Source organism: Argentina silus (assembly GCF_951799395.1).
Source record: "Argentina silus genome assembly, chromosome: 17".
Taxonomy (NCBI): Eukaryota; Metazoa; Chordata; class Actinopteri; order Argentiniformes; family Argentinidae; genus Argentina; species Argentina silus.
In genome coordinates, this window is record NC_139671.1 from 2,929,670 (window position 1) to 2,945,883 (window position 16,214).

The 16,214-nt window shown below is 43.3% G+C and overlaps 1 protein-coding gene across 1 annotated transcript in view; it reads left to right on the top strand.

Annotated features, from left to right (window-relative positions):
• The window catches only part of nudt14 (nudix (nucleoside diphosphate linked moiety X)-type motif 14), a 28,556-nt gene extending 13,773 nt beyond the window's left edge, over positions 1 to 14,783 (top strand). Inside the window, exons 2-5 of the mRNA XM_083689507.1 lie at positions 5,429 to 5,472; positions 10,349 to 10,413; positions 11,393 to 11,717; positions 13,710 to 14,783. Coding sequence (XP_083545633.1) covers positions 5,429 to 5,472; positions 10,349 to 10,413; positions 11,393 to 11,717; positions 13,710 to 13,959 — 684 coding nt within the window. The 3' untranslated portion in view covers positions 13,960 to 14,783. The remainder of the gene's footprint in view (positions 1 to 5,428; positions 5,473 to 10,348; positions 10,414 to 11,392; positions 11,718 to 13,709) is intronic.
• The last annotated feature ends 1,431 nt before the right edge of the window (positions 14,784 to 16,214 follow it).

Consider the following 16,214-nt stretch of genomic DNA (forward strand, 5'->3'; position numbering starts at 1 on the left):
GTAGACATCTCTCCTATGCCTGTAGTACTCTTCTACAAGTTGTCAAAGTTTAAAACGTTTTGTTTGTTTTATCTTTGAAGAACAAGTGTGATCTCAACCACTGGCAACATCAGCTTCCTATAGCTTCCTGTGTGTGCAGGAGACACGTTGTTCACCATGCTTAGTTTCCTTTGTGGAAATATCTTATGCCGTCTTAAATTGCTGAACTAGAATGTGTGTAAATTATGTTTTTATAATTATAGAGACGCTGTGATGGCTTTTTATGGTGGATCCCCTGTGTAAAGATGGCTTAACAGAACTAAAAACTGTAATTTTCGTCCAATCCTGAGAATGCGTTTTGGCTAATTCCCTAATTTCAGATCAGAGTTGAATCTTTCAAAGATAGTCTCCATGAGGAGGCCAGTGCCGTGGTTACCCAGCCTGTTCAATGTCTGTCTTATTGGGAAACTAGGTTGCATCGTCAGGTTGATGAAGGTCTCAAGCAACATTATGATGCACCGTGGTCCTACTTAGGAAAGTACCCACTTAATTCTTGTTCATTCCACTTTGGCAACTTCCCACTTCTTGAATTGACTCCCACCTATTTCAGTGAGAACCCTAGCCCTTAGGATATCATACAGTATGATCCCAAGAATAAAATGTTTGAGTGAGCACGCGCCTTTAACAGCAATGTTTGCGAAACCCCCCCAAACATTGCGTTTCATAAGCAAAGTGCATCAAATGTTCAATGATGACAAGGTGTTTTATGATTGGCACTCTCCTCCCATTCTGTTTGCTACTATCGCTTAAGGAAAGTGAGATGGGTGCGGTTGACTTGGCCCAGGGAGGAGTGAAAGCTGCCGCTGTTCGTTGACACGGCAGGATTTTGTCGGTAATTATATAGGACCGGTAGACCTCACGTCTGACGAGTGGGTTGCACACCTTTTAAAACATGCCTCCGCCCACGCTGATGCCAGCGTTTCCTTGTAAGCGTGTCAGGGAGTGTGTACCAAGGCTCCGCTTATCCCCCGCTTTCACTTTCATCACCTGTCATAGTTTTTCATGCGCTTGGCGCGTCTGCTCTGCTTGAACTTGCAGCCCTGGAAGCGTCCCATTTGAAAACCTTAATTTATAACCTCCAATTCCCCTTCTCAAGAGTTCAACACTTGTTGAATAAGCTTTGGATAAGTGATATTGGAGATCTTTTGTGGCCTTTATGGTTTGTGTGTGCTCTAGAGGTTTTGATGAGCAGATTTTCTCATCTTCTTTTAGTGTATGTGTGTGTGTGTGTATATATATATATACACACACACACACACAAATATAGGCAGTGGGGGGGTCAATGGGTCGCAGACTTCAGGAAGTTATTGCATGAAAGGATTGTTGATCAAATACTTGTTTTTCCAATACTTTCCAATACTTTGGAGGCCTGAAATAGGGGGAGTACATTTAAAAAATGTTGTACTTTCTAAATGGTGAAACAAATCTGAAAGAAAAAAACCCCCATTGAATTAAAGCTGAGAATCTCTACTTTGATGTCATGTTTGATGTCAAAACCAAACTGTTGGAGTATAGAGTTAAAAGAAGACAACACTGTATGTGTGATGGAGATCCAGACTCTGAATGTAAGTTTTCATTGTGATTTCCACTTTTTTTCAGAGAACTTACGCTGGTGTAATTACAACAATCAACTGCCAGAAGGTGCAGTGTTTATCAGGATCTCTTGTTCAAGACAGTAGTCCTTTTGTGAATTGGTCACACCACTTAGAGTGCCAAGTGTTGTATTTACGTGGTATTTACTTAAACCTAATACTTTGGTTGGCTACAAAATTAAGCATAATAATTTATGCATTTCTGGTGAATAAAGTCACCCCTGGTACTCTGGAATGTTGACAATTTGGGCGACTTTATTCACCCTCGGCACTGAATGAGTTAAGGGTGACGCTTGGCTATGCTTTTTGCGAGCATGAACAGCAAATCCCGCCACACTTTGGAGCCAAAAGACACAAGCCATTATCAGGGCTTGATGGGTCCCTAAAGCAAACATGACCCAGCTGGCCTCTCTGGCCATGCCTTGGTTCCTGGAGCTTGTATGCATTCTCACTTTCACACTCTCAAGTCAGGCTAGAACCTGTGGTTAATGATGCACTCCGGCCGTTATGCGAACCTCACTTCTTATTAACGGATCAAGCCTCTGATGTCGACGACCGAGACTTGTCAGGTCACGCTGGAGTTGTCTGACCATAACGTTTGGGTACATTTCTAAAATTGCGAAGCTTCATTGTTTGCTTCAGTGAGTCATTGGCTTGTCCCTCTAATTCTCTCCTGTAATCATTACCTAATGACCAAGCCGGCTTGATAAACCTTCCGGAAATGGTCAGTTGCACCAGACTTGAATTGGGAGAGTTTGACTAAAGAATACAACTAAACAACATGTAGTATAATCGACGACTTGCTTAAGAAGAGAAGCATTTCCAATAGTTTAGCATCTGTCACCAGGACTAAGAATCTGAAGCTCCTCGATGCTGGTTTTGCCACGAAGGATTGTAGCCATGACAGAAATCTCGCTCATCTGAATTGACGGTGGTAATAACAGTGACTAATAACAACAATAACTAAGAACAATAGCTTGTGCCAACGTACTTCCACATGAGGCGTCTTTGGCAGTGACCTAGCATTGTTCTAGTAAACCTCTGACATCTGGGTTTGTTTGCACCGAAGCAGGGAGCTGGGCAGGTGTTCTGTGGGTGAGGTTTGAGTCATGAGTTAAGGTCAGAGATCACTTGATGCAGTGAATGGAGCCTTTACAGTCGATTTTGTTCAGACAGCAAGCAATTGGGTCAGTGTTAAAGGTAGGCCTACATTTTGTGTTCAGCCCGGGTCGTCGTCGTCACAACCATACTGTGGGTAATTGAAAGCTAGTGTGGGCGTATTGGGCGTCTCACTGCTATTGCCATGGAGTATATGAGCACCATACAGTATGCCAGTGGAAAATACCACTTGCATTGTGCCTCACTTGTAGGGGCGACAGTGTTGTAGGGTTGTACAGTAAATATTACACTTAAGTACTTATCTATTGTCCTCCAAAAAGGTCAGGGAACATCGGTGGAACATCCAGCATATCCCCACAGGACGTGGTTCTACCGTTAGTCACTAGGAATCCTCTCTCCAACCCACTCCTTCCTGTGGAGGCCTGTCCAGTCACACCTGAGACTGCTGCTGCAGTAGTAACTCCTGCCCAAATATGGTCAAATTCGCTGCCGTCCTCTGTTTTGTTGCGCTGTTCAACTAGTATCACAACACTATTCCAGCTTTACTATGTTTTCAGGTATGTAATGACACATGCCCCTGGGTGGAAAGATTTCTCTTGATTAACACACAGAACGTGATGATGGGATCATTCTACACATATGAGTTCACACAACTCTTCCTGGTCTTTACCGTCTGTTGCTCACCGCAACATAGTCTCCAAATGACTACATCCTGGGTGATCGTTTCTGCAGACCATGTATGTATTATCTAGCTGTACCGGTGTCGACCACGTGTGGTAGTGTAAGATGTGTCAAAAACTGAAGATACGTTAAGTGAGTTACGTGAAAGTGACAAGATACTTTGATTACTTCAAAAGAGAGTTACGTCAATTACAACTTCCGTGGCAGTTAAGCACTCAAAGTGAATGCCCAATACTGCCTAAGGGAAGGGTAAGTTGTCAGGGGAAGGCATTAGCAAACATTCGATGATCACAATAATTAGCCCCCCCCCCCCAGACAGAAATGTAGTACAGTTCACTGCAAGCTGATAGGTGTGTGGGGGGTGGGGGGCAGATACAGTGTGTCCCATCTTTGTGTACAGTACTCTTTTTTCTTTCCACAATATAACAGTGCTTCCTGTCAACAGGCCTTCTCTAGTGCTGCCTGCCACGTGCTCCACTGAATGTCTGTCTCCAAAGTAACTAAACATGCCCATGTCAGAGGTTTACCTCAGCCCGGGAGTGTGTGCGCAGTAGAGATTTACATAACCGCAACATGGAGAGAGGGAGGAGGAATGAAGAGGTTAGGCCATGCAAACTTGATTGATTGATTGATTTGTTCAAGGGGTGTTATTTTCAGAAAAGCCCGAGGCGAGATTTTGATCTCTGTAATCTCTAAGGTCAAAACACCAATATTTCATTATGCTATTCATGCTAAGTCTAAAAATGTTCACATTTTTCAAGATTTGTAAAAGAAACCAGGGGTAGGCCAATACATAGATGATTTGAAATGACTGGGAAAATTACACTTAATGAAAATGCTGCTGTTTAAACATCGGCCATGTTTGACCATGTTTGACTTGGGTGTGTAGTTCCAATTGTATCAGCATGGGGCTGCACGACGCAGGTTTGTTTACTTTCATGAAGAGAGCAGAATTTACCACTTTGATAAAGTTCGTCTTGGGGAGTAATAAACCATTACTGGAAATCACAAAGTTTGGCAACCGGAAACAGCAGGGGGAATTCTAACAGTATGTTTTAAGAATGCTTTTCACACTGGATTTTTCAATGTCTCTGTAAATGAAATATAACTAGAGTAACACACATATAATTCAGTGGATGATCAAACTGTCTCAAGTTAGCTTGAACAGCAAATCACTATCAATATGCAATGCACTGAGCATGTGATATTGGCATAGTACAAGTAACTGTGTACAACTGCGCTATTTATCAATGGAGACCATTTCAGGTCATTATTGAGATGGATTTTTGCCTGATCAGCATTAAGACCATGTTTTTGCGACTGTTTTCTTATGAACGGAATTCTGTAAATATGTACAATATATCAGCAGATATATTGGTGATTGTTGAGAATTTGCTGTTATTTGTATTTATTTCATTTACAATATGATGAAGGTAAGAATCTGCACTTGCCTGATCCATTCCTGGTGAATGATTTCTAGGGAGTGCTTTGGGGTTGACTCAATGAATCGTCAGTTGCTATGCAATTTAATCTACCGTCAAAACGTTGAGCACTAGGAAGACTGTTCCCTGTGCACATTGTCAGGAGCACCATGGCCTTTCACTGTGTGTAAATACTTGCACACAGCCATATCATTTTCTTTGACAAAATTATCCAATAATATTAATGCTTGAGAAATTATTTTTGTTCAACAACCCACACGCTTTTCCCTCCCATGCTGCCATGCAAGATTAATTGGTTATAAGTCATAGGTTATTTGGTATAAAACGACAAAGCCAAGTTGAAACGGGTACATTATGTTTGACAGCCTTTACCTTGCTATCAAAAGATGACAGACAGTTTGGGGGAGCTAGATCATCCACAATCAATCTTAAGCACTTAACCATGTCAGAGGGGTTCGAACAAATGATGAAAGAGCATCAAACACTCTTCTCCCTCAGGCGCAGTATGAGTCATACTCTGCAGGTCATTTATGTTGTTTTCTGTTTCATCCACAGAATGGGACAAAGAAATCGTGGGACTTCATGCGAACCCATGACAGGTAAAAACTATCACTTATAGCATGTTTGCCAGTTGTTTTAAAAAAATAAATAAAATAAAAGTTGGTCACAGACAAATTGAAACTCAAAGCCGTGTTTGTTCAAGTTGGTCTTAAGCAGCACACCTACTGTTAACATGTCATCACTTGCATATCTGAAAGTCGCATAATCCAATCTTTTTATACACACACACACACACACACACACACACACACACACGCACTGGTGATAAGAATGACCAGGGCTCCTTTCTAGTTCCGCCATCTCATTGCCCCCACTGCCAGCTGAGAGGATACCCCAACGTTAAGAGGTCAAGAAGCGCCCCCCCTCCCAGAGGCTTCACAGACTCGTACTTTGACATCCTACACAAATAAGACTGTTGATGCTGTCCTCCGTGAGCTTGGAGAAGAGCAGGCCTTGAATCCCTCAACTTCAGATGTTTGCAGTCCACCACTGTATGCAGTTCTTGAGGAAGTGGAAAGCGTAGGTATGAGGTGTAGTCACTGCCATGATTATCATGTGCTGCCTGTCACTTGCATATCTGAAAGGAGCTCATTGCTCTCATTTAAGTCTTTATTGGGCTAAATTGGCTGATGATTGACAGTGCATGATCCCGCCTCCCATGGGGTAAACAAGTCGAAAAAACATTATTTTTGTTTTGAGTTTTTAAGGGGCAATTTAGGATTTTGACAACACTTTTTTTTGTTTTTGTTTTGGTAAACAGCTGAGTAATATTATAAATATGAATATTATTATTAATATAATAATAATAATAATAACTGTTTTTTTAGGCACAGGATTTCCTGCTGAGACCAAGGTCTCTCTTTCAGAGAACCTCTGCTTTACAAGCATGAAACATCATGACAGAAATGTACATAAAACAATTCATTAATTATGTTTTTGTAAAGGAGCTTCATGTATAAAAAGTAGCCAATGTTGGGCCCTTCTACAAGACAGGATTGGCCATCCTACAGATTGATATAAGGTGTATAGTCAAATTATTTTAATGTGGTGCCCGCATGCATATAAATTATGCCTCCATAGTCAAGAACTGGTAAGAGCGTTGCCTGAACAATGTTTTTCCTATCCTCCATAGTGAAGCAGGACCTATTCCTAGAACCCTTTTGGGTATGTACATGGGTTTCAAAAGAGAATGTGTCATCAATAGAGATTCCTAGATATTTATAGGCTGTGTTCCTTTCTATTTGAGCACCCATCCTAAAATGAAACCTTGAGGTACTCCTTTAGTGATGTCTAAGAACTGGGATTGCAAACCATCAGCCACAATACATTGAGTTCTATCAGTTAAGTAGTTCTGGAACCAATTACAAGCAGTTTGATCTTAGCCAATGGAAGTCTTTCTAATAATAGCGAGTGATCCATAGTGTCAAATGCTTTAGAAAGATCAATGAAGAGGGCTGCACAGTGCTTCCTTATATCAAGAGTGTTAACAACGTCATTTATCAACCAGATTGGCAATTATTCAGGACACAGTTGTAATTTACAGAGATACAACGTTGGACAGTTACCACAGTTGCTAGGATTTTAGAGGAGAGAGGATGGGGAGATGGGGAGTTTAGAGAAGTAATGGGAGAGAGTGTTTGTTGTGTTTTAATGACTACATTTGAATTAAATAGTGTCATCTTTGTCTTTATCTTTGACAGCAATGCATCCATTTTCACTAGACTTTCTGTGATTGTGCTGTGTATTTGTGCATACATATGGCCTGTGTATTTCAGTGTTTTTTTTAATGAACGTGGGATGTGTTTGTATGCTTGTTAGTTGGTCTGTGTGTCCTCTTTGTATATGGGTTGTGTTGTGTGAACATGTTCATGGAGTTTCTACATGACTATGTGAATAAGTCTTGCCTTATCTTGTATGTTTAAGGAGTTTATACATGACTTATGTGAACAAGTGTGATCTTATCTGGCATGTCTATTGGACTGTTGGTGTGACAGCACGTGCTTATTGCAGTAAGTGTTTGTAAAGGAGTTTGTTTGTGTAGGCAAGTGTTTCAGTGTGTTTAACTGGGAGGGAGGTAACTGGGAGGGTGGTAACTGGGAGGGTGGTGTGTCGATGCTGGGAGGTTAGAAGCCATTAGAAGCAGCATCTGTTGAGGTCGTTAGTGCCTCTACTGTAGTCCTGCTGCAGTCTTCTGTGCCGCAGCACACTTACTCATCACGGGTCCCCGGGACGCAGAGTGGAGAGAGAAAGATTGTTTCAGAGGATTGTTTTCAATGGGGAGGGGGGGGTTTGGACGGGAGGGGGGCACGGGGGGAAAGGTACAGTACTTTGATTAGGTGTGGGATGGGCGTAAAGAGAGCCCTTTTAGACCACCATTCCATCTCAGTTCAAGCCAACTTGGGTCTGGTTTAGATTCTTAAATTCAATGATTTAATATCAGTCAATTCTCAAAACTGGTAATTTTTAACAGACGATTTCATCAAGAGCCATTTATGGTGAATACAAATGTACTGTGCATGTTACTCACTTGGTCGTAAGCACTATTCTCCAAAAAACCAAGACCGTCTCCTCTTCCCCGATGTACATACTTCACTCCAGTCCTCCAAAACCTCCACTGGCTCCCAGTCCGATTTAGGATTCAGTTTCAGATTCTTCTCACCACCTACAAAGCCCTCAACAACATGGCACCCTCCGACCTCTCTGACCTCCTCCAGCACACCCCTACCCGCAGTCTCCGGTCAGCTGATGCCAACCTCCTTTTCCCCATCACCAGGACTACACCAGACCTGGGGGGACCGGGCTTTCTCCACTGCAGCCCCCACTCTTTGGAACACTCTCCCAAATCACATCAAATAATCCAACACGCTCTCCTTCAAACGATCCCTCAAAACCCAGCTTTTAATCTTTAATCTATTTTTATTGTTGCTTTTACTGACTGTGCTTTTGTTTTACTTTTTTATTTATATCTATTCTTATTCTCTCCATGAAATATAGTGTCTGCATACTGAGAAAAGCGTTATACAAAATAAATGCATTATTATTATTATTATTCTATGTAGGCTGTATTGTTCCCCGCTGGCTAGCCAGAAGCCCTGCAGAGAAGACCGCAAGCCTAACAGGCCATGAAATGTCCAGAGCGGCTGTTTAACGGTTCTGCGGTTTAACCATTAACGGTACAAGCCCAGGCTTGCCGCAAGCTGGTTGGTCCTGCTTCTAACCAGGGTATACTGTATGTATGCTTCTAACCAGGGTATACTGTATGTATGCTTCTAACCAGGGTATACTGTATGTATGCTTCTAACCAGGGTATACTGGGCATACTGTATGTATGCTTCTAACCAGGGTATACTGGGTATACTGTATGTATGCTTCTAACCAGGGTATACTGGGTATACTGTATGTATGCTTCTAACCAGGGTATATTGTATATATGCTTCTAACCAGGGTATACTGATATCCTGGGTACTGTATGTATGCTCACCGTCTTTTCACCGAATTGACGGAGCATGATGCCCGTTTCAGATATGTTTTAAAAGGCGTCGAAACGTCACCCTTGATTTAAGTCACCATGACAACATGACTGGACAAAGCAAGCTCTCCTCCATATAACTTTCACCTCTCCAGTCACGTCGAATTAGGTCTCCCTCCCATCCTTCTTTGCAGGTGGGGAAGGGGGGGGAACAGTCAGCTCCTGTGAAGAGACTTTCTCCTCCCAAGGAGGAAGCGATGGATGGATGGATGGATGGATGGATGAAGGGAAGGAGAGAGGGCTTACCAAAGATGACTAGGCCAAGACAGAGATGAACCAGACTTCTTAATCAGTGGCTGAGGCACAAATGAATCATGTTGTCTGGATATGAAACACTCACCCCTCCAGGCTCCGGTGTGAATGTGCTCTCTCTGTGTGTCTAGTTGTGGTAACTATTGTGTTATTCTGCGGTGTTCTAGTGTGTACCAAAATGCATTCATTTGTGTGTGCTTACAAATGTGGTGTCCACTTATGTATTGAACCATTTTGTTTTTTTGTGTTCTGTCAGTGACCAGGCTAAATCTCCCACTTTTGTTTCTTTCACCATGGGAAAGACAGGGCAGGGCTTCCTGCCTCCACGGACACATCCGCTTCCCCAACACATACCCCAGCCCTCAAGTCTCCAGCGGCTGCAAAACAATCACACTCACTGCCAAACTATACTGATAATACTAATATGTGTCTGTATTTCTGCCGGCCATCAACCAGTTGATATGAGAACCCACTTGGGTGAAGCTAATTTGATCGGGTGAAGTTAAACTTCTAACCACAATGCTGGAAATCCCGTTTTTCACTGTGCAGGGCCTTTAAGAGTCAGGTATTTGTTGGCTCCAACGTAAGGAATAAGCTCCTTACTCTCAGAACCCAAGAGGTGAGAAGAGATCATTGCATTAATCCTGCTCTAGCAGTAGCATGGAGGAGAGGGATGCTGTGGCCCACGTATCGCCCAAGTACACACACACGCTGACACTCTCAATCCCTCACACACACACACGCTGACACTCTCAATCCCTCACACACACACTCCTTTCTCTTTTAAACCCCATCCTAAAAGGTATTGGTCACAGCTCCCATGTTACAACTGACATCTGCAAGTAATGTGAAAACAACAGAATGCTTAACTGTAACATGTTGAGAACCTGTTGTGTTACAGGTTCATTGGTGAAGACCAATGCGCCATTGTGACATGCTCTGCTCCTATTAAATAATGTATGAACTAATGTCTCTCTCTCTTTCTTTCTTTCTCGTGTCTCAGTGCTGATCTTCAATGCCACCTCACATTGCTTCGTCCTGCTCAAGCAGTATAAGATAATGCATTAACTAATGTCTCTCTCTCTCTCTCTCTCTCTCTCTCTCTCTCTCTCTCTCTCTCTCTCTCTCTCTAGTGTCTCGGTGCTGATCTTCAATACCACCTCACATTGCTTCATCCTGGTCAAGCAGTTCCGCCCAGGTAATGCTTTCAATGTGGATTCTCCATTGACCAGTTATTTTTAGTGTAGGAAAACTTTAGTGCAAGTCACCTTTACCTACGGTAAGTATTCCAGGTGAGTTGATGGACGGGATGACGACATACAAAGTGCAATCACTTGGAAACTTGTGCATGGTTTGATGCATGCACTACAAGGAGACGTGAATGACCCAGATGACAACGCGTCATGTGGCTACCTGGGAGTTTGTAGCTTGTGTTTTTAGCTGTTGGCTTAAGACCCCATTTACATTTGATATTGTCAAGCATCCTGTAATCCAAACACATAGGATCTGATTCCAGAGATCCTCTTTTACACGTAGCATCACCACAGATCCTATCTGTCTTGCGTTGTGATCAGATTTCATTTAAATGAATCCAACACCTGTATCCCGCTGGATTGCACTCGGGCGTGTCGAGTGTAACACTGCACCCCTGCCACGTGACAGAGGGTTTGCCTGGCACTGCTGAGGCATTTCTGATCAGGAGAAATGGCGGGTGCCCTGAGGGGCCTTGAAGACATTAATCATCCCTTGGCATAAGGCTGGCTCCCTAGCTCCCTATCTCCTTCACCAAGCCCTACCCCTATGTTGTTCAACAATCTTACAGGATTGGATAAGTCAAAACTATGTGGGAAGACCTCTGTCTGTCTTTCGGCATAAAGTCCACATAGTGAATTGTGTCACAAGTGCCATGGCTTGCTAGGCCTACATATAGACAATGTGCCTGTCTCGAGCAGTCGTAAAATGTGTGTATTCGAACAATATCCGAATTGCAAAAACTTGAAGTGAATGCTGAAATGTTTGTGTAAGTGCATACATGAATAATTTACACACTTAGGGTTAGGGTTAGAAATGAACATTTGTTGACTAATGTGAGATCGCTGTGTGATTAATTTATGGGTGTGTGTGTTTGATGAGTCTCTCCCCCTCCCTCCCCCCCTCCCTCCCTCCCTCATATGCAGCAGTGTACATGTGTGAGTGGGAGAGGACCAAGCCCCAGCCCTCGGAGCCTGCTGAGCAGGCAGAGGAGGGGGCTGCTGCAGCGGCTGCTGCTGCTGCCCCTGAGCCCCAGGCGGGCGAGCCCCCCCAGGGGGAGGGGGAGGCTGCTGCGGCGGTGGAGGGCGAGCCCCCCCAGCCCCCGGCCTCTGCCGGGGTGACCTACGAGCTGTGTGCAGGCCTGGTGGACAAGCCTGACCTCTCCCTGGAGGAGATCGCCCGGCAGGAGGTGCTGGAGGAGTGTGGCTACGACGTGCCGGTGGCCAAGCTGAGGAGGATCACCTCATACAGGTACACACACACACACACACACACACACACACACACCTTCACAAGAAGATCAACTCATACAGGTGCACTTACACACACACTCACACATACACTCTTGCATACACACACCTTCACAAGAAGATCACCTCACACAGGTGCGCTTACACACACACTCACACTCAGTGTGGATACACAAGTATCCACTCTAAAGAAAGTCAGCTCACACAGGTACAGTACAAACATACAGTACACATCAATGCACACACAAGTCATCTGGTTCAGGAGGGTCATATGGAACCAGTAGTTTAAAGACAGATATGCACATGGAACCGGGACAGTTTAAAGACAGACATGCACATTCTCACACCTTGACGCACATATGGTCTCAAATAGATACATTTTCTTTCTCTTAAGAAACAATGTTTTAACATTGTCAATATTCCCCCAAAAAATATTTACTTAAGTTCTGTCCTCATTTCTTCATTTACAACAGCCTAACAATAGCAGTCCTTGTGTCTGCGCAGTTCTTTCAGTCCTTGTGACTGCGCAGTTCTTTCAGTCCTTGTGACTGCGCAAATGCCTCCAAATCTGGAAGTGTTTGCGCAGGTCTCATTGCAGATGCAGACACACACACACACACACACACATACAGTGCCTTCGGAAAGCAAGGCTCCATTCAAATGACCAAAAGTGTTCATGTGCTTTGAGACCGAAGACACTGACGAGCTTTTTTCCACAATATTTACATGAGCCATTTGCCTGTATTTTCCTGTCCTTGAACCTTCAGCGGAAGGACTTGCTTTTTATAGCATGTTGTATCCGTTGCTGTCACTTAGCAACATCTCCACGACAATGGTGTTCACTTATGCTTTCCCCCCCTCTTTCAGTCAGGTGATTTGATTTTTTTATTTTATTTGACACATATTGACTGGTTTAATCTAATGTCAGATAGTCTGCAGTAGAAGGGCATGATCAACGGTATCAAATGCCTTGGTAGGTCAATGAAGAGGGATGCACAATGCTGTTTCTTGGAGTGTTTTCCTAGAGTGTTTACAATATAACTTATCACTAGGGGTGCTGGGTTAGGGTTAGGGTTAGTAATGGTACTATGAGGCCTGAGTGGTGTGGATTCAAAATCGAATTCATTGACCAGAAGGACCGCAACTGAGAATTTATGAGGGACTCCAGAATTTTTGCTCAACAGGAAAGCCCTTGAAAACACTTTGCTCAGGTAGGCAATCAATCCGACCGACCTATTTAATAGGCCTACATTATCCTGGTAGCCTGGGAGATGAAGTGGTGGTTAAAAGCATCACTTATCCCCATTTTATCTGTAATGGTGTTAGAATCAGACAGGACTTGTTGAGTTAGAGGGGGGGGGGGGGGGGGACTTGAGTGTTTGTTAACTAGTTAGTTAACTGCTTTCCAAAATGTGCTCAGAGGAATACTATGGATTGGTTCTATTCTTAATTTTTGGTATGTATATGCAGCAGTCCAAGCCCTTGCTTGCGAGATTTTAGATCAAGCGCTGTCTCCAAAATAGACACCTAGACCGTAACCCGTTTTATAAGATGGGCTCGACTGGAGTGGCACGAATACAACATTGTTTGTGTTCACACCACTCCTCAGCCTATCTAGCCTACTAGTGCGGGGTGGACAGGATTACCATCAGGTGATCAGGACTTGGACTGGGAACTTCAGTCCATCAATGCTTCCTTCACGTTGGCTGTCAACACCGCCGCACCACGTTTGTTTAGATTTATTCTGTCCTTTGTAGGAGAACTCAGTGGATCGTTTATGTTTGTGCCTGTGTGTGAATGTGTATGCAGAGGCTTGAGTTTCGAAAGAGATCAACTTCAATTTTTATTCCAATGACTTATATCTTCGTCATTGTCAAAGTTTAGCTTACTGACTGAACGCTCACGCTGTGTAAAACACCACCCAGTTCCACAGCAACGAAAACCCACAGCCCTTCACTGACCTTTGACCCCATTTGTGCCCTCTCCATGGCAGGTCGGGTGTAGGTGTGACGGGCGCCAAGCAGACCATGTTCTATGCCGAGGTGTCGGAGGACAACCGCGTGGGCGAGGGCGGAGGCGAGCCCCAGGAGGGCGAGCTCATCGAGGTGGTCAAGGTGCCCCTCCACGAGGCCATGGTCTTCGCCTATGACGAGAACATCCCCAAGACCATGGGCGTCATCTTCAGCTTCATCTGGTTCCACAACAACATGTCTCCCAAGTACAAGATCTCGACCAACGTGTAACGAACCCACCACTCCCCTCCCCCGCCCCTCAGACCAGACCTGGGTCCATATAGTATGTCATTTCTTTAAAAAATTCTTTAGATGCACTCGATTAAGCTTGTCCGGCACACGACGAACAGGGTTTGCACTTTTAGACTATTCCATTGGTTCCATTGCACCTGGCAAGCTTCACCATGCACACCTAAAGTATTTTTGAAAGAAAACAAAACAATTTTATGACCCAAGTCTACCTTAAACCCTTCATCACCTCTGCCCATATCCATATATGATGAGCCCCTGGGCAGCCATAATAACAGTGTTTTTTTGTTTGTCTAATACACCTTTCTTCTTTATGTGGTCTTAACTACTTTTCCTATAAAACTTGCCATAATACGCTGGTGGCCAGCGGCACTTTTCTTCTTATTTTATTTTTTCCTCACAAAGTTTCATTTTTGCAGATGTTGCTTAGTCAAGCCAGGGCTTACTAGTGATTTTCAATTAGATCAGTTCTGGTTCAACTGATTCAGGCCTGTGTTGCTTACTTTTCCCTACAATGTACAACAACCTTTAAGCAATACATGAAAGCATTGTCTGATTTTGAAATGAACACTTTTCAGTGGTGATTAAGGAACGGTTTCCAGTGAAGTCACTACTATACGAGGACACACAAAATTGTACATTCAATAGAGGCTTAAACTCAAGAGCGGGAATATCACCTACCTCTACCCCAGAGAACTTTACTACAATAACGACCATATCAGTAATTGTGATTGAGAGAACTGGGATGACGAGGAGGACGAACCGCTATGGGTTGCCATAGAGTCAATATGAGTTTGTTTTGGGGAAACTGAAAACCTAGCTTGAAACCAGGGGAGGCTGGTGGATGTAGAAATCGGGGGCCTGGCTCATTGTGATGCATAGAATGGAATGAGAACATGATTCCATTCTTCATTCAATTCCATGCATTACAATGAGCGTGTCCCCGATTTCTACCTCCACCAGCTTCACCTGCTTGAAACATATTGGGGGAATCTCAGCATGCTGACCCAGCTTCTTGAGCCGACACCCTGAGCCCTTAGAGGTGTATCTGGGGTCCCTTTTGTTTACAACTTGAAGGGAGAAGAGTTTTTGTTGATAGCAGCACTGTCTGCGTTGCTGGAAGGAAGAACGTTGTTCTTTCAACTCATCAGGCTGAGGGACGTGGTCAGACAGAGTAGACATTCCCTGTACCGGTTAGACAGACCTCTCACATCACCATTTTCCAGACAATTCAAAAACACGCAGCCGTTCAAGTCCGATGGTCCGGGACATAAAAGAGCTATGAGCTTAGAGAACAATCAACAAGAATAGCACTTGCTAACATCTCAGGTCTAAACTGTTTTTTCCCTAGACAAGGTGACTTTCAGGGATCAATCCACCATCTCGGCTGTTAACAACAATATGATGATGTTTCCATGTAGGCTCCAACACCATATTACCGGCACATTTGGAGGTCTTTTCCGCCCAGACAGTTCATAGCTCCATTCACCAGTGTATAAAGGTTGATGGTATCATGATGCAGTGATAACCAAATAGTTAAACTTGTTGAATTTTGGGAAATTACCTATTTTCATTGTCTCTTGGCTTGCTTAACAGCTAGCTTGTCAGGTAGCTGCCCTTAAGATAATTGGAAAAACAAGTAATTAATGGTTGACTAGCTTTTAACATAATAAGCTGTCATTGACTTGACTATACTGCTAGCTATCACATTGTGTTTAGCTTGATATATTCATGATCTTTTTGTATATACAGTGCCCTGCATAAGTAATGGGACAGTGCAGCAATTGTTCATCTTTTGGCACTATACTCCAAAAGTTTGGAATTTAAAATCAAACAATTACTATGAGGTTAAAGTAGAGATTCTCAGCTTTTATGTGATGGTATTTGTCTACATATTGGTTTCACTATTTAAAAATGCCAGCTTTTGTCCTCATGTTGACAGACACCTATAGCAGACTCCAAAGGCAAGCACAAAGCCTCGAATCAATATTAGACATTGGCAGGTCTCTTATGCCTATATAAATGATGAGACTGATGAGACTGATGAACACATGACTGATGAGAAACACCTATCATCATTGTAATTGTTTGATTTCAAATCCAAACATTTGGTAGAAGGAAAATGAAGAAAAAAAAAAAAAAGAAAGAAAAAAAGCTTCACTATTACTTACGCAGGGCACTGTTTATCCTGAACGTCAACACCTAAATAAGAGTTTTCTCCATATGTGGCTTTCTTC